This window comes from Bombus pascuorum, chromosome 9 (assembly GCF_905332965.1).
Source record: "Bombus pascuorum chromosome 9, iyBomPasc1.1, whole genome shotgun sequence".
NCBI classification, from domain to species: Eukaryota; Metazoa; Arthropoda; class Insecta; order Hymenoptera; family Apidae; genus Bombus; species Bombus pascuorum.
Window position 1 is genome coordinate 12,490,974 of NC_083496.1, and position 22,823 is coordinate 12,513,796.

The following is a 22,823-nucleotide window of genomic DNA, read 5'->3' on the forward strand; positions in this document are numbered from 1 at the left end:
ATAGAATCTAACATTTATGCATTCTAAAGGTTCGCTATATTATTTATTATATATTATCGGCATAGACCTTTACGAAAAGCGAAAGTATGTGATGTAGTGATAGAGTAAAATAATTTTTCTTCGTACACATATCGTTGCCTCCGCAGAGTAATCACGTCTCGATAATGATGAAAAATTATCGTGTGCTGACTTTGAGTAGTTAAACGCTGTTTAACGTTCAGCGTGATAGTAAAATGTCCAACAATACGTAATATTTAGTTGGTAAGCTCAGCGTGTCTTCTCAAAAAAGAGAGAAAGAGAGAGAGAGCAGTTAACAAAGAATTATTTGCTCTAGAGTTTGTTAACTTTGTTAATTTTTTACCAGACTAGTACGATAATGGCATCGGATCGCGGAATAGCATTAAGCTAGTGCTTAGCTATAATCGAAACATATGACTATTGAAAACGCGGTCAGTATTTTAAAATCATGTAGTGTTAAGAAACGCATACTTTGGTACAAATAGCATGAATAAACGGATATAGCGAAATATAAAATTTATAGGGGAAGGAAAGGAAAAGTTGAAGAAAAAATTGAAAATATTGCTAAAGAATTCGACCATTATCGATTCTTTTTAATTGAAATACATCCTGACCAATATGGGATCTGTGGTATTAAATCTCGATGTAATCCAACGGATGAAGAGATCATAGAGAGACGTATAACATAGATATTTTCATGAATCTTTCACACAAATCCGGACACATAATGTTATTTATCAATGCGAGCCTCTTGAAAGGCTGAAAGACGTATTTAAAAAAATGGTGCAGTATATAAGATTGTTCCAGTTGTAGTTAAAGATGAGACGGTATATGATTGTTATAAACCAGAGTTATTGGACAAAAATTGTTCAGAATTGAAGACAAGCAAAACCATGACAGATGGTTGTAAGGGCATATTGTAATTTAATGACTGTTAAGATGATTAGAAATGGTGTGTCGAGATACAGATTCTACGAGTACGTTATGCCCTCGAGATTTAATTGTTAGCGCGATATGTAACAGAGTATCGGGTGCAAACGAGCGATACTTTCTTGACATATCTCAATGAAAATATACATTTATGTGTACATATATTCTTCTTCTTCCTTTATGTCATTTGAAAAAAAAAAAAAGGAAACCGTGTTAATATATAATATCGAAGCGATATTTTCGTCATTTAAATTATTATTAACCATGAGAGAATTATAAAGCACGGAACTGTTAAAAAGAATTATCATTCACAATAGGCTGAATTGTATTTGAGATATGTTTTCCATAGATTGGAAAACAAAATATAACCGTGGCCTAGATTGGTCAGATCCGTCATCGTTGTATTCAAATTCGCAATAAAATTTGTATGTCATTGGAATTATTTTTTGAAATGTTTTCTTAGATCCTATTCCCTGCTCTTTTTTTGGACCAGGAACATTAAATCAGGACCGTCGTGCTAGAATTTACAATAAAATTTATGCCGTTAAATTTTCTTTCCGCGTTATTTCTTCGTTCCTTTTTCGAATCGGTTATTGCAGTATACAGTGCACAATATTTGCTTAAATTTTGCGTTTCAATGTTTAGCAGAAATTCATGATAAATAATGATCTTCCAATCCCATCGAACATAATATATCATACATAACACAGAATATGTCCACCGTTAAAAATACTACGAACAATCCCAAGAACAATCCGTTTCTCTAATTTAAAATACACTCTTGACTTACTCAAGACAAAAATTCTGTCATTCTTACAACTTTGTCCAGAGAAAATAAACCATAGTATTATAATATCCTTAAAATATCCCTACTATAATATTCTAAATACACGATAAGAGTACATGTATAATATTCTTAAAAGAAATGGGGTAAGGAAGTTAATTAAATAGAGGGTAATTTTTAGACGGTAAATTCAGATTTAATATTGTAGCTGATTATGTACTTTCTCTTCAACAATTTGTCGCGAGGCCTGCGAGGCATCACGCTTAAATCTGAACAACATAGAATCCATCGACGACATCGAAGGAGTACACACAGTCGGGAACTGTCACAATATAATTTACGGGTAACTCTATTCCTTCTTCATGCAATGGCCACATTTTCTGCATACAGCTGCGTCCCCCACGCTGCCTTCGTTTCCTTCATCAGGATTCTCATTGCGACCCTGCATCGATGACAAATCGCTGCTATATGGACGATGACCGATCACAGCTATGGTCTCGCTTCTCGGCAAATTACTTTCGGCAGACATTATGGACGTTAGAGTATTCGAACAGTCTTGAGAACCGATCTTTACCGAGCCATTCACGACGTAATTTGAGCGAGTATTAGAAATTTGTCTTCTTAATGATTTGTCTATGTTTCCGGAAACTTCCGCCTCTTGTTGGTTGGTTGAACATTCACCAGGATCATCTGGTTATATAAAATAGGAAAATAGATTACCATTTGTTAGTGATGTATAAAGTTTGAATCTTCGAAGCTTTAAAGTTCGATCGATCTTCAAGGCAGCTTTCTTTAGAATTCATATCATATAAAACCCTAGCTTTCGAAACTTTAAGTTTCAGTTCTCTTTGCACTCAGTAAGGGAATTAACAATAATTTTATGCTGTATTTTATTTACCGTCTATAAAGAAGAACTATAGATTTAAAATCATTGATTGATTCGGTCCATTCATTTCTTTTCGTAATTAAATTACCAACTTTTGAAAATGATCTTAGCTTATTCAGAACATTTCGAAACTATATGTCCATTTATCTTTTCGGTTTGTACTCGATATTCCGCATATTCTTCAGACAACGAATATTAAGATATTCTTGGGATATCTTGGAACCATTCGTCATATGCAATTAATAATTCTAATTCGACTTTAACATTATTGTTGTGATTACTAATATTACTTGCCATTTTTTGATTGATTAGCGTCAGAGATTTCACTAGTTCCAAAATCTTCGTCTTCTTGCAATGGCAATTCCGACGCCATTTCTCTAGCTGGACGACAGCTAACGTATCCCTAAAATACGTAGCAATGCAAATATAAAAATATGCATCGGTAATTTTAAAACATTGTAGAAGGTAAATTATATTACGCCTACCTGTACGAGATCCATGCGGGAATCTAAAGAGAATTGTTTTCCTGACATCAATATTCCTCGAATTCGGCGCCGCATAGCTTAAAATTAAAGTATACTTTGCTTTTTCCTACTTTATTCGTTGTAATTTTTTATTTACCTGGACTATCTCTAGCTTCGAGGCGTAGTTGACCAAACGCTTTCGTGCATTCATCGAATACATCCGCAGTATCGTATATTGCAGCGAAGCTGCCATTCACAATTTTTGGTGACATTGGAGAATTAGCCAACAACAAACTTGAACCGAAATTTTCGTTCTTCTCTCGAGTGTCTGAAAATTAAAAGTCCCGTTTATTACTTACTCCAATTATCCCAGTAACTTTGATATTGACTTTAATATCTTTAAAAGATAAAAGCAAAATAAAAAATATTAAATCGCAAGTATTGGTAACTCGTCTTACCTGAGCTTTCTGCATTCCAAAAATTATAGACATGCATTCGTATAAAAAAAAAGGGAGAGAAAATCAAAACCAAGTGATTAGAAATAAAACTGTTTCTTATTATTTGGTGTAATTAAAAATACAAATTATTTGGTGTAATTTTGAGCAAAAAAGTATTGGCATATAAACAATGAAAATGAAACTCTAATAACGCTACATAAATAACATTCGCTACATAAGCAATTTAAAAAAAAAACATCACAAGAAAAGAATCATCTTGAATCTTTACAAATGAACAATCCTGTTGTATATGTATATTTATGTATAATATGATATACTTTTTAATATTCACTACTAACTATATACGTTAATAATGTTAATTATATATTTCAATAATAATTCCATACACCACCCCCTCCATAAACGTTCAATGGACTAGTAAAAATTAATTCTAGTAATACGTTTTCATTTAGTAAACCTAAGATCTCTTTCTGTATAAAACTGGAATGATTTGGATTTTTACGAACAGAAAGAAAAAAAGAAAGCACGAAACTCCATCTATCTAGAAAATCTGAAACAGAATATTTAATAAAGAACAAGCTTACGCTCGATGAGTGCTTGAGCGGCATACAAAATTTGCAAGCAATGTTTACCTCAATACTTTAAAAATTGCACGAGATTGTTTGTATAAAGTCAGTCGATCTACCGTTTGTTTCTGCGTTACCTGCAAGTGGAACTTTTGCTCGTACAGGAGAAGTTGTGGTATCTCCTAGAATTTCGTTCGCTGTATTTCGTATCTCGGCCCAGTCTCTTAAGATATCTTCATTAGTGGTGCTAAAATTATAATCAAAGCTCAACAAATCTTTACTCGGAATTATTTTTTAAAAAACAACGTTCTCCAACATTTGATCGTCATTTTGATAATTTGTTGATTCGCAGAATTTTCTATGAAACTCATTTTCTAAGAATCATTACCTGCCACGAACAAACAATGAATTTTTAATAAATGTTGACTTACTTAGTCGAAGTGACCGTAAATCGAATCACGTATTTCCCATGCAAAGCAGCTGGTACGCAATGAACACGGCCCCTCGAATTCATCTTTTTCAATAAACGTTCTGTTAAATTATTTTCTCCACGAAGACGAAATACTACAAGTCCAAGATGCCTCGTTGCTGGAATTTCGAAGCGCGCGTCTGCTAAAACGAGCGCTTCAAATTTTTGTGCCAGTCTGACGCCCTGAAATTCGTATTAGAGCAAAATTATAGAGAAATAAATTTAACTCTAAATATTGTTTACGTAACAGAATGCATTTGTAATAAAATCCTGCGATGCAACTGTTGTCCAATATTATTAAAGAACACAACATTATTTAACAACCATAATCACTTGAAGTTAGAACATTGTCTTTTAGAGATAATAGTGATCTGTGACTAGTTATATAAGAAATATAAAATATATTTTTTATATAATTAATAATAACGATACTGAATAATTTTTTTACGCAAAATCACAATTATCTAAGGATTTAAGCGAAGAAAGGTCGCATAAACATCTTGTATATTGTACACGTAGCTTTTTAACACATAAGAAGTATGATGTAATAGAAACCTCGCGAATGTGCTTCTGAAGACCGGTGATTCCGTAATTTCTAATGACGAACCACAATTTCAGCGCTCTGAATCTCTTTGACAATGGAATTTGCCAGTGCTAAAATCATAAACAAAGAATAACGCGTGAATGTCGTGAATTAATTTCATCGGTAAAATTAACAGTATTTATAGAATATATTGATTACTTACCATATAATCGATAGCAAGTCCTGCAAATAAATAAGATGTTTTATTTAATCGAATATTTTAATCGACTGAATTCAAGAGGTTATATTAAACGCGATACAAAAGTTGTGTAGCTACATCGTTACCTGAGTTTTCATGCTTCAAATACAATGGATCCACGTTAAAGGTTCTGTGCAATGCTTGGCTACTTTTCACCCTAAAAGAGTTATTTCCAATTAATTTTTACAACCCATACACGTCTTTGATTTATAGTTCCTCTACGAATAATATATTTCCTCAGAATTTTATTTATTTAATTTGGTCGCGATGCTGGATATAAACATCACTTATTATATCGCAATTCATTTGAACGGTTTGGATTACTAATATTTAATCGGGCAGATTTGCATATTTGTCGCTATTGAATTTTAATTGAATGTACTTACTATCGAATATAATTATAATAGAAGAAACTTTACAAGAAATATTCCAGCAAAAGAATTGTTTTAATTGTGAAATACATTCAACCACGAGCAAGTTTTATAAAGCATTAAATTCTTAGCAGCAATTTTTCCTCGCACTATCGACTTTAACAGGCTTTCAAATATCAATCTTAAAGATTGTGAATTATGCCGGGTTAGTCGAACAAGTCGACGGAAATTGCAGGAAGAATGAAAAAACTCATTCTGCATCCGCTGTTCAATCTATAAGCTATGAGAAAAGAGACAAAAGCCAATAATCATTCGGGATTATGAATTTATCGGATCTATAATGATTTGCAGTTTTACAAATTTCCTTTCTTACGTGCTTCTTTAAATTTGATGTTCATTTTGTTTTTATTTCTATTAAGAACAGGAAACGAATAATTGTCATCGAAGTAAAATTCAGATGTTTGTATATAACTCACCACATAGCGGTGCAATCAAAATGCACCATGAGCCATTTACTAGGATTAAATGCAATTGAATCGGCATATTCTATTCCTTGAAGCCAGCCGCGAAATTCAGGGCACACGAATGCACTGCCTGCGTAAGCTGCATCCACGTGCAACCAGAGTCCATTCTGTTCACCTACAATAAACCTAACTGTTGATGATTCGAATCGAACAGGGTTTAAATCACGAATAAAAATCAATTCACGAATTTACAGTTTCGGAACGTTTAATTTGTGAATCAAACTGATCGAGATTATATTATAATAATATTTAGTATAATAGTATCATGAATCATATTTTTATTATCGTTTATAGAGAATTGTTTTAAAATTCAATACGTTCTCAACCAACCTCCTATTATCAGAATTATTTATCTATTTAATTTTGAAATAAAACACTATGTATCTTTCTAATGCGTATCGCACGAACGTTTAGTAACTTCATTTTCAACTCGATTTAGTTTACTTACACACAAGACCAACTTCTTTGAGATTATCGAAAGCACAGGCACCCGTTGTACCCAAAGTAGCGCAAACCTTGATAATGAAAAAAACATGTTAAACAAATTTGACTTTTAAATCGATTTACAATGTAGTGTAGATTTTTATTTTATACAGTTCTAAAAATAAGTTTATCGATAAAACTTATTACGAGTTTTAGTATCTTCTGAAATTTCCTGTTTGAATAGCTACAGCGTCGTAATAGAATCTACTTTCCCGTATATTGGGTTTACTGTATTGAAAAATGAAAGACTGTTTTATGTCGATGTCCTTAGGGACCAACTAGGAGAGATACAATCCGCCTTGCTACGTCATGTCCACCTCATTCTCCAACTACTAACAAATCTGGCAAGCTTAATTGACGTCTCGATTATTTTCTGCTGCAGTATCATTATTCGCCCTCATAATGTTAATTGGAAACAAAGAGAACAAATATTTTCTCGTGAATCGCTTCTCGGTTTAATACGATGTTATATAATATTCGTAGGTCTTTTCTCCAATGAGTTATTTATTATATATATATGTTTTCTTAAAGAATATCACGTTGAACTATTCAGATTGAAGGAATCTATGATTAAAATTATGTTCAAGTTGCTTGAGATAGATGTGTCAAAGATAGATATTTATTTCGAACCAAATTTCTATTTTTACCATCGAAATACTTTTCGTAAACATGAGCAACAATACTTACAAAAAAGGGAAGTAATCCCGCAGCTCTGTCGTGCGTTATTGCTTCGAGCAAAGCCTCTCCTCTCATACTTAGTTCATTGTCAGATTCGATGTACTTCATTCGAACTAATCCTATCAATCCAGCTTTTTCTACACTGGAATGAGCCTATATGACATTTACATCACAGAAAGTAAGATTTCTTTTACATCACGTCTTCAAATAATTAAAAGGCGACAATGACAGAATAACGTACAATGAAAGTAGAATGATGTTCAGTGATTAAAAAAAAAAAAAAAAAATAATGGGACATAGATAAATACGTAATAATTATGAAATGGAAACCATTTGGGTTATAAGAATATATTCACAAGAGAGTAAAGATATTCAAAGTACTCTTAGGAAAATAAGTTCGTGTTAGGAAAAGATTTAAAACGAAAGTACGTACCTGGTCAGAGCAATACGCGACAAGACGCGAATTAATCTCAGCGGGAAAACGATCCGGTTCATTTTGTTGCACGTCTCTAATTGCTCGGGTTCTCGCTGCGAGTAAGCAAACGAGAGTGGCTTCGGATGCGGTTGTTTGTATCACGCCACCACCTCCAGATCCTCCAGGACAATGTAAGAATTTATCTGGCAGGCCAATCATTTTCCCGAGCCAGTTCATTACGATTGTCTCGAGTTCTGTACACGCAGGACTCGAAGCCTTTTAAAGTAGACGAACATAAAATATATTTTACAAAACACACTTTTTAAAGTACGCGAATAAATTTCACGATTAGGAAGATGGAAATATTGTCCCTTGTATTCTTATATCACAATATATTGGAGTATGTTTATAATAATATATTCAGTTAAATTTCAAAATTTCTCGTATCGAAAGTATTCAATTTGACATTTAAATTATTTGTAATTATTATTTATAGGAAGTTTAATAAACGTATAGACGACTAAAATATATCATGCTACAATAATTATACAATATGATATCAATCAATTATTTTTTTAACACACACGTGGGATTCTGAAGAACGTGGGATTCTGCATTTATAGATAACGTCAAGTTTCACAGGTACGAAACTAAATACAAGATCTTTTAGCAAGAACTGACAATGGGAGCTCATATTAACAGTACTAGACAAAACGTCGAATTTCAATACGGTAACTTCCGAACTTGGCTTATGAGAAAGGTATTAATTCGAAACGTAGTTCATTATATACAGCCAACATGGAAGATCTTAATATAATCGATTTCAATGCTCTCTTTCCAGTACTTAACTCGTACTATTGAAAAGTGTTTCTAATATAATATCGTTAAATACATCACGCATGACAGAAGTTTTAAGCCGAACAAGAGAAAGCATAATAAACTAAACCATTTCACTCTACACATGTGCGATATTCACATTATTGTTCTTACCCAAGTAAATCCAAGACAATTGATTGCGTCGGCCAGCATATCGGCTAGCAGACTTGCAGGTGAATTAAGGGCTGGAAAATAGGCGTGCATGTGTGGACTCTGCCAATGCGTCACTCCTGGCATGATGCACTTTTCGATGTCCGCGAATATATCCTCCCAAGGTTCGCCATCCACAGGTGCGGATGTAGGCAAAACGTTTCTCAAGTAACCGGGAGAAACCGCTGGGTAAACGCGTCGAGATCGAATATTCGCCAGATAATCGGCAATGTAATCCACCACTTCTTTTCCTAACAATTCGAAATCGCGATGAAGTCGATATAAAAATTGCTTTTTCAATATAAATTCATGGATTCAATGAAGTATTATTCGCGCGATATAGTTTGATATTCTTTTCTGCTTTTCTTGGATTTACATTAAATTTCAAGATTACATTCCTAAGATTTTTAGTTACTTGTTTGATGGATTTTGAACTTTTGTTACGTTTCAAAGCGTTTTGTTATATTGTGAAAGTTCGACGACGACTACCTCTTGGGAAAATCAATTATTAGGCCCCGGTGGAAATCTGTAAACCGATTATCTTTGGCTTTCTTTATTTAGAGGACTCGATCTTAAGTATATTGGGAAAATACTTGTGCAGATGAAACCGTTGTCCCGAATAACAGCTTTGTTTCTTTCCCAATTCGCTTCTCCGATGTACATTACGCTTCACGATAAGATTCGATTCGTGTTATTTAACGATTTCTAAAAGTCGCAGGTCAATCAGGCTCCGACATAGAAGCCTTAGCACTTCTTAAATGTTAAACGATTTATATACCGTGTAACTCTCTTCACAAGAAAAATCGGCAACGCCTTCAATTTGTACAAGCTTTAGAATCAAGAATATAAATTGCTATAAAAGTCAGTTGGCCTTTGAAACAATCAATAGATAACAAAAGAGACGAAGACAGAGAGATCGATTTTTCGTACGAAATTGGATTTAAGGAAAAGGGAAATCTCATACGGATGCTTTGCCTAGGATTCAGAGATTTAGATTGTAAAGGCGGAACCTAGCGTATTGGAAACAGTATCGAATCCATAAAGATCCCATAGACTTACTCTCCCTTACGGTGATTCCTCTTTATTGGTATCGTTTTAATGCTTAGAATCTTATTCGATCGCTCGTTGTAAGTTTCTCGTTTCACGTGTGAGTATTTGATCGTGTGATAAGAGTACGAGATGTGCAAATATTCCCAAGAACCATAAATACCTACATGTAACGGTATATAACGGGCTATTATTTTATTACTATTACGTATACGCCACGGAGATTAAAACGAATTAATCGGTAAACACTTGGATATTTACTATTTTACGCGCATTAGAATGAAAGTAAATGTCTTTTTACTCACCATGCTTGCGATACTCCTCTAGATTCATATTATCTGCAACCAAATGAATCGACACACTATAATACACAACCCTGTAAAAGTAATGAATACAATAGAATCTTGTTTATCCAAATTAATACTAACATACGCTATTCGAATAATCAAATTTCTCAGGTAATTCGAATAACTTTGTTTTCAAATGAGAGAAGATAATTTATTTTTTTTAATTATCTCCTAAGTACTCATATCGAACACGCAAGAATATATTTCAATCAAAGTATAACCATTTCTCTCAATTTCTATTCTTGTTTCCCAATCTTTCTTACATAATACTATCTCCAAATTTTTTATTGATCGATGTTCCAGTAATTGATCATTAATCGGTGTTCTGATAAACGAGGATGTAATATATAATAGTACGTGAACGAAAGCAAAAAAATCACAATACATTTTTTTTTTTTTTTTGTTTTACATGGAATAAGCTATCGAACTATCATCACTATCAAGATTGGAATAACACTCGAATGGAAACAACACACAAAGAGCACTAACGATTTTCACATAAGATTTTTTGTTGAAAAATTAGTAGGAGGATCAACTCGCTCACCGTTGATCCTCACAATAGCCAAATCTCAAAATTTCGATGGTACCGTAGTAGGCGCATGTGTCAACGTTTATAATTAATTGTTCACCGTGTTGGATAGCAATATCAGAGAACTCGCGACGCGTTTCGCGGAAGCTTAGCGCAATGGCGCAGCGGATTTGAACGAACGTGCCGAGTAGATACGCTTAGCTGCCCTATGCGTGTTGACCTAGCATCGAATTTTAACGCTACGATAGGTACTCGCGAATGATTTGTACGGATTCATCATCGATCGCTTGTCACATGGGCCTAGAGCTTATTAGGCTAGTGTCACAAGGCTCCTCACGGCCTAGAACTAGATCGTATGCTTTCCTGGATTAAACTATCCGATGACTGACCTTCTCTTTGCATCTTCTCAATCGTGCAATCGTTCTTTTTTATCTTCTCTTTGAAAAAAAATTTGGACTAATTTGCATATTTAATTGAATATTTTTCTTCTGATTACAGTAGTGTTGTATAGTAATTCAATGAACACTACCAGAACCATTAAATAGATCAAAATGATCAATTAGTAAGTTTTTTTGGTTTATAGAAAAGATTTTACAGGTTTAGATAACACAATGATTTAGTAGTTTGAGGATTTCACCGAATTTTTGTAAAATATATGAATGAAAATTTGTTTTTCTTCTTACATGTTTCACATTTGACGCGTTTTTTCGTACGAGTATATTTTTCGTGTCAATTTGTTTGGTACACTCCTTGCCAAAAAGATAGTCTAGGTGTGCTATCTTTAATTTCTCAATGACGCGTGTAAAGTTTTTCGTCTGTAACGTATAATATTAAAACATTATGAGCTCAGAATATGCGGTTCGTTGAAAATAATTAAAAATATTATGAGGTTTAGTGTGTAACAAAAAAAATTGTTTCATTTTAAGAACGAAATGATGGCAAACTCTATTAATATGTTTAGAAACTGCTCAGTAGTTCATTATCTATCAACGAGTAAAGATTACAGTACAATATTATATAAATTTGTAAGTATGGGATGCGGAAAAAAATTAAACAAGTCTGGAAAAAGCAAATTCTTGAACTAAAACAGCAACAGTTGCCAATATCAAAAATATTGAAAGTAATAAGAAGTCGTAAAGTAATACACTATTTCTTAAAAAATGTTGAAGATTATGGAAAAAGAAAAGTACTGGTCGTCTGACATCGTTGTCCGATAAGGATAAGCGAGCAATTTTACGTGTAATTTCCAACTCGCAGTTAACGCAAACAATTAACGAAGCAAATAATGAAAAAATTTATTGTTAGTGCCAGCATTTCAAGTGTTCCTCGAGTTCTACTATCCTGCAAAAATATTAAGAGACCAAAATTGAAAAAGAAACCTTCGTTAACAACGAAACGTAAACCTTCGTTTACGCTTTGCAAAAGAAAGAGTGCATTGGAAAAAGAAATGCAGAATGGTACTATTTTCATACATGTGCTATCATTCCGTTCTTAAAATAAAATAATTTTTTTGTTACACGTTAACCTCATAATATTTTTAATTATTTTCAACGAACCGCGTATTCTAAACCCATAATGTTTTGATATTATACGTTACAGACGACAAAAACTTTACACGCGTCATTGAGAAATGAAAGATAGTACACCTGGGCTATCTTTTTGGCGAGGAGTGTACTAGTTCTATATTTTTACCATTGGTATGGTTCTAATTTAATTCATAAAATCATGTCACGCGAGCAGACATTAAGGTGTTTCGAGTGAGTTTAAATCAAGTGGACATATATTACTTAATCTTGTTTTGAGTAACAGGGGATTCAGCTCACGAGTATCATGGAAATCCAGTACTGTTTGTGTTTTCTAAGACGTAGACGGAGAAGTTTGGATGGCAGATTTTGCCGACTGGTCAAGTTAGCCAAATTTGCGTGCTTTAAACTTCACATTCATAAACTGTACAGTACCTGACAATAATTTGAACTGATAATATGTATTCATATAAATTTTTCTAAATATTTAAATTAGTTCTTTTGTCTTCACTTCACCTTGACATTGACTCGAATATAATGAAATAATTCAAAAAATTAAACTCGGCTCTGAATGACAAATATCTTTTAATTTTTCTCCTGAATAAGCAACCGATCGATAGCGCGTCTTTGCGATAGTCTTTATTCAGACAGTCGACAATAGCATCACAGTTTTATGAGGATTTAGAGGAAGGAACGATCAAGGCGTTATCATCCACCGATTACAAACAAGAAAATAAAAGATCTCGGCCCATCCGGATGCAAAATGGAAAATCGAACATCGGTAGTCACAAGAATCTCGAGCTTGAGCCAGAATGACGCTCGACGATATTAAAAGCTCGTCCTTCCACCGTTTCCGTTTCCGACTTTTGTAATTTCCCGTAGCTTTCAGTATTCGTGCGCGATTCGAAGGATTTATCAGTGATGCCGACTGCTTACGTATGACGCGAGCCATCGGTACTTGATACCGATTCGGAGTTTTTATCACGAACGAAGAATTAATCTGATGAAAACGCGTCCTAACCCTACCGCTAACCAAATTGACCAACGAAAACCGTTTCATTAACATACACGGATCTGATACATTGAATTTATTAGAAACAATTTTAATATTGCGCTCTCAATACGATTATTTGAATCACTTAATCACTGAAATGTAATTGACGCAATTAAAGAGTGGATTCGTTGGAACATCGATTTAAAAGATAACTTATTCTTAATCATATTTAATATTTATTATTCCTGATTACTTAAGAGATAAAGTTGTTAAAAATTGTTAATGTCAATAGAAACATTATGAAAAATTAGGAGTTAATACTTGAATGAATCGCGTGTTATATAATGCAATGTTCAAACTTCAGAATTCTTTCAAATGATCTTCATCTTTCATATGCGAGAAAAATTTAGGAAAGCACTGGAATAATTTTCGTCGAATGTACAAACTGGAATATGTCATGTTCTTGCACGAATGCATACTTTGACATCTATGTAAGATATCTAATCAATTATTCGCTAAATTTCCTTTGAAATTTCTAAAATATCGAAGAAACATCAGAACTCAAACCAAAATTCGAGATTGATTCGAAACTTCTTTTACCTATGAATCACAATAGTTTACTAAAATTATTTCTAAACGTTATCAAAAACTTCTTCAACACAATGAACATATACAAAATCGAAACTCTAACATTATCACGTAATTTATATAAAAATCTTACCTTTTCTTCGAAGCTTCGACCACGGCGAGTAGGAGCAGCAAGATTCAACACGATCGAAAGGGTTGCGAAAAGATGAACTTTTTGAACTTTGCTAGATAGCAGTCACTTTGCAGATGACACGAAAAATGATTTTCCGTACCCCCAAAAACAGATATATTCACGGTTGAGGAGAATCGGTCGAATGCAAGTCGTTCAACAAGTGGCCGCTTTTATACAGAGACGCGCTAAGTACCAGTTGCTTTAGCGCAAGCGTAACCGAAGATCAAGACAGAACAAGGAACAATTTCTGTGACTAAGCTTTGCAATCTTAAGGGACTACCGATGAACGATTTTACGTTTCCACGCACAATCTCGATTAATTCTCTTGAATGCTCTTCATTTTCTTTCATTGTAACTTCCCTTCTTTCGTTGCATCTTTTTTGTCTTTCTAACATCCAGAAAATCTTACTGCTGTTTAATTATAATTACATTTGCGTTGTGAAATGCTGAGTTTTTAATTATTTTAGTTTACTTAAAATTTCTTGTTCATATTTTTAGCTTTTTAAATTTTAAGTTCAAGTTTTAATTATAAACTTATATAAATTATAATAAAGTATATAAAATCGCATCAAAAGTGTCATAATTTAGTATAGGGATAGTTTTAAAGACAGACGTGAATTAATGAACTGAATGAAAATATTTGAATCCTTTTACGTAAGTTCCATACCTTATTATGCCAATTTGACGTTTTAATATGACGTTCTTGCAAAAATATAATAACTCAAAACATGCAAACCTGTGTTTCCTGAAATTGTATTTTTTGAATTACATTATTGTTGCAGCAGCGATATTATATAAAGTTTACAATATAGAAATAGGTTTGCTATAAAAATTCATTGGCAACATATAACATTATAGTTAATGAAAATCCAATTATGTAATAAAGAACGTATTATGATACGGGGGAAACAATAGGGAAATTAAAAAGTTTTCCGTAAAAGATCAGTATTTCTTTCTTATTATTACGATGTAGTAAGTATTTCACAAGATCGTGAAAACTCGTGATCAAATTATGTCAGTTAATAGATTTGCTTACGTATCTGAACATTAGGTTCATTAGAACATAAATTCCTTTATTTATTTCGTAGAACCATCTGTTATCACAGTTTTGTGTACGCGTATCAAAATCCGAATTAAATTTTACGACACTCAAAACATTCACCTCTTCCATTTTACACGTTCTTCGTTTAATAACGACTGTCTAATTAGTTTTTCAATAAAATAAATACTTGCCGTAAAAAAATATAACTGAAAATAAAGCGGTTACCCTTCTCGGAAGTATAAATCGAAAGCAGAACCATAAAAGATTACCAACTCGCTTAATCTTGGAACAACATGTTTGCAAATTTGGGCTAATTAATCGTGATTGTTTGTTTATGAAATTGTACCTTCATCTGTCATAAGATGTAATTAACGCACATGTTATCAAAGTGCGAATTCCTTTCTTTGAATTCTCCCTTTTTTTTTTTCATTCATTCAATAGGTCAGATAGTATTTAAGAATATGATCGTTCAAATTTTCTAAATAATTTAAATAATATAAGCTTGGTTCACACACAATTGGTAAGTGATGGTTTGAATTTAGAACAATGCAGGTGTTGCATTTCTAAGTTATCAGCAGCTGATCAGGTAGGTCCTGCTTGTCATGAACTGCATTACCTTGCACTGTACACTTCCAGCACTGTTTGTTCATGCTTAAATTCTGTTTGTTGCCCACTGACGGCACCAAGCTCTACAAAATCTTTCAAATATCTATCACAAGATACTCTTCTAACAGCAAGGTTTATATCTCGACGTACTTTCCGAATTTGAATAATTTAAATTCAAATACAAATTCAAATTTTTATTTAAAATTAAATTTTCAACTTCAAATTCAAATATCTAAACCTTTAAGCATTTAAATCTCAACAAACAAAAATTTCGGATTAAAATGATAAAATTCGAAATTGAATTAAAAAATAAAGTCACCTCTGTACTTTTTGCAAGAGTTTACTGTTTTATTTACTGATTGTCCAAATGATTCGACGAAGAGAACATCTTTAAAAAAGCGCGAGCAAACAAATTGTTGTCATGGCTGCGAAAACAACATGGACAAGCTAAACAAATTCCCTAGAATAAATAAAAGCGAATGGTACGCGTATTAAACCATATAGTGTATCAAAACATGTACACTCGAGTATAGAACGTGTACGTATAGCTATATCTTTAGCCGAATTCTCCCGAAGTGTGATCGTACTATGTGTGTAGGTGGGGGCATTAATCCTAAAATCACAGCGATTTTCCACGATCGCAGATAATACGCCAGTAATAACAGGTGTACACGCGTATCAAGCAGTACCCAAGCACCGTATCGAAACCCACGGTAATTACAAGACCGAAAACACCAATTAATCGTACATAGCGAACGCGTTGTTATACATCTTGGTTATACTAATTTGCACCGATTCATTGAAACTCGTTCGTTAAACGTATTAACATGCTCCATCGTAATTTATTTGTACCTAGGGCCTCTAATTAATCCGTATCCGAATCCAACCGCGATACTTGTTTAGTCAGTTACATGTTTAATTGAACGTCAATCAAGCTTAAAGTACAAAGAAACAAGTGTCTTTCGGCGGCTATCGATCTTAACGTCGGACATTTTAAATTTCGAGACGAGATACGGATTTATTTGAAATTAGTATTGGTATGTATTGCTAAATAGATAAATTAGTATATTTGAAATTCATATAGAAAATGAATGGTTTTTAACGAATACGTATAAAGTTTAATCTGAAATGTATTGTTCTTCCAAATGTAATAGAACAATTTGAAGATGTTATGTACCACAAAGCCGTAGAAAAATAACTTACAAAATTCAACTTTTTCTTTTTACCTATTGCAGAAAAGGGTTACCGTAACAGTAATACCTCAAGGCTTTCCTTTTTCTATGGTTGTCACAATTTGATCGTGTTTTATTCGACGTTTACGTAAAATGCAAATTCCCTAACGTGTCCCTGCGCGTGTTCGTCGCACGAAAATAATGCGAATAACTGGACAAGCAAGCAAATATTTCTTAGCTGTTCGATCGGTGCGAGTGAATTTTCGAACGCTGCCGCATACACTTTGATTGCCGAACTCCGGGTTGTTTATACGTAAACCTGTTATTTAATGTATATTGTTATACGTACTTACGCAGTGCAGGGCATTACCAGCAAGTGCAATGTACCGTTGATTGCCGTGGGCGTCGTAATTTCCCCTCGCCCCGTCTCGGAACACCGTATCCCGCACTGTTGGGATATTATTCCTGATCGATTCGAAGAATCGAACTCATCAATAATATCGGTCCATGTCCGAAATTATACGTTGCAACATTCTTCGCTGTGGTTTCCTCTTGATCGTTCTCGCATAGTTCGCTTTCTACACAGAATGCCTCGCTCCATCAAAATTTCCTCGATTTCCATTGACCTTTGCCACAAAGAGGGTGGTAGCTCGATATATTTCGAGTTCGAAAAAGCAACTCTGTACATCGATTCGTTATTTGAGAAACTCGGTACATTTTTTCCCGACCGTACATTTTTTCTGAAGACAAGATAAATATGGGGAACGAATCGCTCCAAACGATATGTAACATTTGTATTTATTTAGAGAATTCTACCATGAATTTCTGAATATGAGCATGTACAAGGACAGTCCGAATAACACCTAAAAGCGGTACGATGCGATTCCTTGTGGAAGGATGAGAAAAAAATGTAGAATAAAATTTTTTCGTTCTCGGCTTGGTTTTCGAGAAAATTGAGTTTGAAAAATTATTAAATATACTCGAATATGGTTAATTCTGGACTGGACAAGACTACATAAGTGTGAAAATAAGTAAAAAATGTAGAATAATATTTTTCCATTTAAGGGTTCATTTTCAAGAAAATAGAATTTGACAAATTTTTTAATTTATTTTTTTCGAAAACAAAGCATCTTGTGAAAAAATGTTATTCTATATTTTTCCCTCATTCTTCCACGAGGAATCATGTTGTGTCTCCTTGTATATGATATTCGACCGGACCTTGCATAGTAATGTTTTTAATATCTAAAAGTATACAGATTTCTTTATTAAAGTGCAGCTTTGATCAGAGTTGTGTTAAATTAAAGGCATTGTCACTTTTACCACACTTCTTCTAAATTTATGAATTACGCAAATAATCTCGCCTGAATGAACTGTAATTTTATTCTCTTATTTTTAACACTCGTGTATAATGTGTATATGCATATTGATTTTTTATCTTTGTATAAATTTACATCGAAGGATAAAATAAGTTACAAAATAAGAGATAAACGAGGATTAATAATTTACGATTATTACCTGCAATGAAATTGTAAAAAACGTTTTTTCGGGTTTACTTGTTTACATAACTCATATTTTTCATTTGACCTACATGTTTTGTATCGTTGTTGGATGGAAATAAAAATTTCGCGAATAAATACTTTCCATTCTATCGATAAAAGTTTTGTCCGCATATACCGACTATCCGTGAAACTTAAACGATTTTCCAATCGTTGAATGCGTTTTACAGCTCCATTTACGCGAGGACGGATATAAATCAGAGATAGTAAGAGGAAACAAATAATCGTTCCGAGAGCCATTTAATGCATAGCATCCTTACCATAAAATACCGGTTCTCGAGCTATTGGTCACGATGCATTACAGAAAGTAAAAAAAGAAAAAGAAGAAAAAAGATTTTATTTCTTACGATCTTCGTGGACGAAACTATTCATTGCGTGCTGTTTGATAGCGCGATTTATCAAAATAGAGAGATATGTATGTCGTAAATAGATTTTTTATCTAACATTGTATATAAATATTTTAACGTTTATACCCGTAGTAAAACAATAAAAGATGTAATGGTGTCATAAAATGTTCAAAACAAATCTAAATATTTTAATGTTCAAGTTATACAATAAAACGTTATCAAAACCAATCGATGTCCTCGCAATTTGCGAGTTCCTAGATTTCATTAATCAAAATAAAAAATTGTAACCGATTATGTACAATTTTTTTTTTTTGATAAGTAACAAAACTCCGGGTACATATATAGACGGTAGTATTAACGACGAATTCATCATTTTACTTGGAATCATCAACTTGCAAACTACGAAGGGATGCAAGCTAATTCAGTGATCTCAAGGAGGGTTCGATGCGTCGTCGTCGTACTGATCTTCCTACGCTTGGATGTGTCTCGAGAAAAACGCGTGATTCATCGCGATCAAAGACCACGACGCACGACTCCGTGTCGCTAATAGAACAAAACATGTCCTCGATGTATTGACTGCTTTAATAGATAAGATTACTGGCCGTGAGTACCGGTTCTTCGGAGTAGAGGCTATTGCTCGATAATACCAGTCGCCCGGTGTTTCATAGAAATTCAAAAGGAACGAGACGAGACACGAAAGAAAGGTAAAGAAAGGAAAATAAAAGGAAAAGAAAATGATCGCGCGCAGTTCTCTGTACGCGGGGATAGCCACGAATTACGACTGTCCGTGAACCTCGGTGAGGATGATTTTACGAACGGTGGGGATGCTGTACCGCTATGTGGCAGTGTTACATCGTCGATTTCCCCTACTACATACAACCATTGGAGCCCTCCTGTCCCTCTCTCTTACATCATCGGGATCCCTCTCCAACCCGCTCTCACAACGACGGCCTCTCTCGCAGTCGGGGGCACAACGGTTACGTTTTACCGTTGCAAGCCGTTCGTTTGCTTGCTCGCGCGGTATTCGTATAACCCGCGTCCGGTACCTCTATTCTATCGTACGCCCACACGCGTGATCGACCGCATACACTACTTGAATCCGAGAATCTTGATGCACAGATAGGGTAGTCACTAAAATAACCCCCATATTGCTCACTCCATTTGCCACGTCTTTTACTTTTGTCCTTCTTCATTTTTGGGTTTTGTTTTACACGATTCTTATAATAGCAATATTTCATAAATATTCTATGGATGTAAGTCAAATTGCTTATAATTTAGATAATTTTCATGTGGACACGTGTCTTCTAAATTATTTTAAACATTCTTTCGTTTTCTCGTAAAATTTGCATTCATTTTAAAAATCTTCTCCTAGGTTTCATATTTCTTAATTTTCATGTTTCGCCCTACATATTTCTTAGAATGATTGATTAGTGCTTCTCTCTCTGCTTACAATCTTAAATAATTCCCAATTTATTTCAAGATAAACGTTATTCATTACTTTAACTTTTCCGATATAATTTCAAACAATTTCCAAGCTTTTATTCCTTACCATCGAATCTTCAATTTCCTTCTTTAATTGGAACTTCGAATTTCGTCGAGGAACGAGCGTTTCAATGCCGTTGGTTTTCTCAACTTTGCCAAAGTTCGTTCCATCGATGCATCACGGTTTGCTGGCTGTGAACTGCAACCGGTACTTTCATTCTGTTGCACGCCCACGTGCATCATCGATCGTAAACATGTAGGTACATAGAAGCGGGTTTAATGGAGTGGTCTCAGAGCCCGTGGAGCTTGGAATGTATTAAAATTGGATTATAAACAATTGCGGGCCGCGAACAGAAGCGCTTCCAGCGTAGGAAATCCTCGTTTACGTTTTGATTTATCCGGTGGATTTGCATCGTACGGGATGGAAAAACCTGATAACTGTTGAACAGAAGGAAAAATCTGTATCCCGGTTCTTGTTGGGAAATAAGCACTTGATAGAGCCACGGCTTCATTAACAATAATTCTTTCTGCTTTATTTATGAACTTTTATCGATTGGATAGCGAGAACGATAAAGGGAATCAGATGCGATCTCGATTATTCAAACGGGACTAATTGGAGTAACGGTGGTGCCGCGAGTTATCATAACAAATGTACGATGCATTTCGAGGATGGTAATTAAATAGAATTATCGGTAATGAATTCAATTACGCACTTATCGTGTCAGTCAATTTCCATGTGCGACTCGAGCTCGCGTTAACGATTCCGCTCGCGTACGTGTGTCATCGAGGCGATGCTGATTGATTAATCCATTAATGAACACGTAATAAATATCACTGTAACTTCGCGTTTCTCAATGGCAATACCTGGACAAGGTAGTAGGAACAAAGAAACACGATTGCCTCAGACTGCGTTAACGTTGAAAGAATGAAATATATGTGGATGTATGTAAAAAGTAAATAGCGAGTATTTTTGTCCACGTAGGGCTCTCTAACTCATCGATCATCAATCAGTAAAATTAAGCATTGTGGAGAGCATAAAGAGGACAATAGGTGAAGTACAACAATCGGCTGTGTTCACGGTATAACGTGGCAGAAACTCGAGATCGGAGTAAGATATCAAAAATATCTGTACGCGTTTAACAAACAATAGAGTGCTTATTTGAGCGACTCCTACGCCTCTGTACGACGACTTGTATACACGTATGTTAACGCACCGGGCACAACGAAGGTTAAATTTATTCGAGGAAAGATGAAGCTACGGGGGACTAGGACCACCGTTTCGTAGACGCGAAGTCTCAGGGTTTTCGATACTGAATTTGCAAGATCAAGGACTAGTCTACGCGGCAGCAGTTTTGAATAACGTCGATGACGCAATTCTTCAGCTACCAAGATCATGGCAAAATATTTCTCACGGGATGGGTATTTTGAAATTGAATGAATTCTTGTGAAGTCATTGCCTGATGCAAAATTATATTCTTGTTCGTAAGAAATCCTTATTTATAATTTATTACCATTACGATTAAATCATTTATAACAGGTGAAATGTAAATTTTGTAAAGTCATTAGACTATGAAGAACCAATATACATACATTTAAATAATTCTAATAAGAATCTCATCAGTTACGTGTAATCAAGTTAAATGCTTTGTTCGTCTATTGTGCATGAGATTACATTGATTCGGTACAGACTTTTGTTGGATCGTTCGAAGTTTCTTATCTAATTCAAATTCGTTCAATACGAATTAAATCAGGAAATTATAGTTGTTTATTGCCTCTATGCAAATCGCTTGCATAAACTTTTGTTACATGTTGTGGATCGTTATCTCGCTGAAATATAAGATTTTTACCGATTAAACGCTTATCGTTGACCGAAAATCTCGATGAATTATCACTTTCAGTGTAAGGCTAGCAGGTAGCCCAATATTTATGCAGAAGAATGAATAAATTTTTCCCGCTTAGAATCATGCTTACGAGGATATATTGCGCTCTAATGGAATACTTACGATATCCTCGTATATCGTGAATGAATCTTCGACCGTGTTACAGAATGTATTTACAACGAAATTATAGTGCAAATAACTAAAACTATGATATATCACGGCTGAAGTAATAGCAGGAGAATTAAAGCGCTAAAAGTATCATTTATCTTGCAGCTCGTTTCCTTCGCCTTGCGCGTTAAATCGCTCTTATTCCCATTCTACAATGGAACAATTACTGTGCATCTAAAACATCGCGAATCACTTCTTCGGCACGCACGACTTGATCTACACATTTCGATGATCAGGAAGCGTTTCCAATGATACGGTTCTGGATATTTGAGATGTGCCATACATTATACTTGATTTTCTATTCAACAAAATCAATTCCATCGCAATCCTAATCTGAAAGAAAACGGACATTAACGCTAGAATTACTGGAAATTATAACTATATTGCTTGAAAATTTTTCAATCATTTAGATGTTGGTATTTTTAACATTTTTTTTCCTTTACGCTATGCATACATATTTCTTCTATCTTTTTCGCATACATATTTTTTATTTTAATACTACATTCAAAACTTCTT

At 34.1% G+C, this 22,823-nt stretch overlaps 1 protein-coding gene across 7 annotated transcripts; it reads right to left on the bottom strand.

Moving 5' to 3' along the window:
- Positions 1-1,139: 1,139 nt before the first annotated feature.
- On the bottom strand, positions 1,140-14,201 carry LOC132910984 (histidine decarboxylase). 7 transcript variants are annotated; one of them, XM_060967226.1, is made up of 17 exons: positions 10,793-11,000; positions 10,207-10,277; positions 8,819-9,105; positions 7,847-8,104; positions 7,423-7,566; positions 6,701-6,767; positions 6,205-6,367; positions 5,444-5,514; positions 5,322-5,341; positions 5,131-5,229; positions 4,538-4,758; positions 4,244-4,353; positions 3,541-3,549; positions 3,240-3,410; positions 3,104-3,180; positions 2,913-3,021; positions 1,140-2,422 (listed from the first exon to the last, which is right to left on the bottom strand). In XM_060967226.1, exons 2-17 carry the CDS (start codon positions 10,232-10,234, stop codon positions 2,082-2,084), a joined length of 2,175 nt encoding a protein of 724 aa, XP_060823209.1. In that variant the 5' UTR covers positions 10,235-10,277; positions 10,793-11,000; the 3' UTR covers positions 1,140-2,081. The 7 variants fall into 7 exon arrangements, with proteins under 7 accessions (XP_060823209.1, XP_060823211.1, XP_060823212.1 ...); XM_060967228.1 differs by lacking the exons at positions 3,541-3,549; positions 10,793-11,000 and adding an exon at positions 14,016-14,201 and having other exon boundaries at positions 3,240-3,401; positions 4,226-4,353; positions 10,207-10,239; XM_060967229.1 differs by lacking the exons at positions 3,541-3,549; positions 10,793-11,000 and adding an exon at positions 14,016-14,201 and having other exon boundaries at positions 3,240-3,401; positions 4,226-4,353.
- Positions 14,202-22,823: the final 8,622 nt, after the last annotated feature.

Bases quoted from the DNA above. Each gene is read 5' to 3' on its own strand.
- LOC132910984 (XM_060967228.1), bottom strand. From the start codon at position 10,234: ATGAATCTAGAGGAGTATCGCAAGCATG. The intron at 5,342-5,443 runs GTAACGATGTAG...ATTTATTTGCAG, and splicing joins TTTGAAGCATGAAAACTCAG to GACTTGCTATCGATTATATG. The intron at 3,022-3,103 runs GTAGGCGTAATA...TACGTATTTTAG, and splicing joins CCCGCATGGATCTCGTACAG to GGATACGTTAGCTGTCGTCC.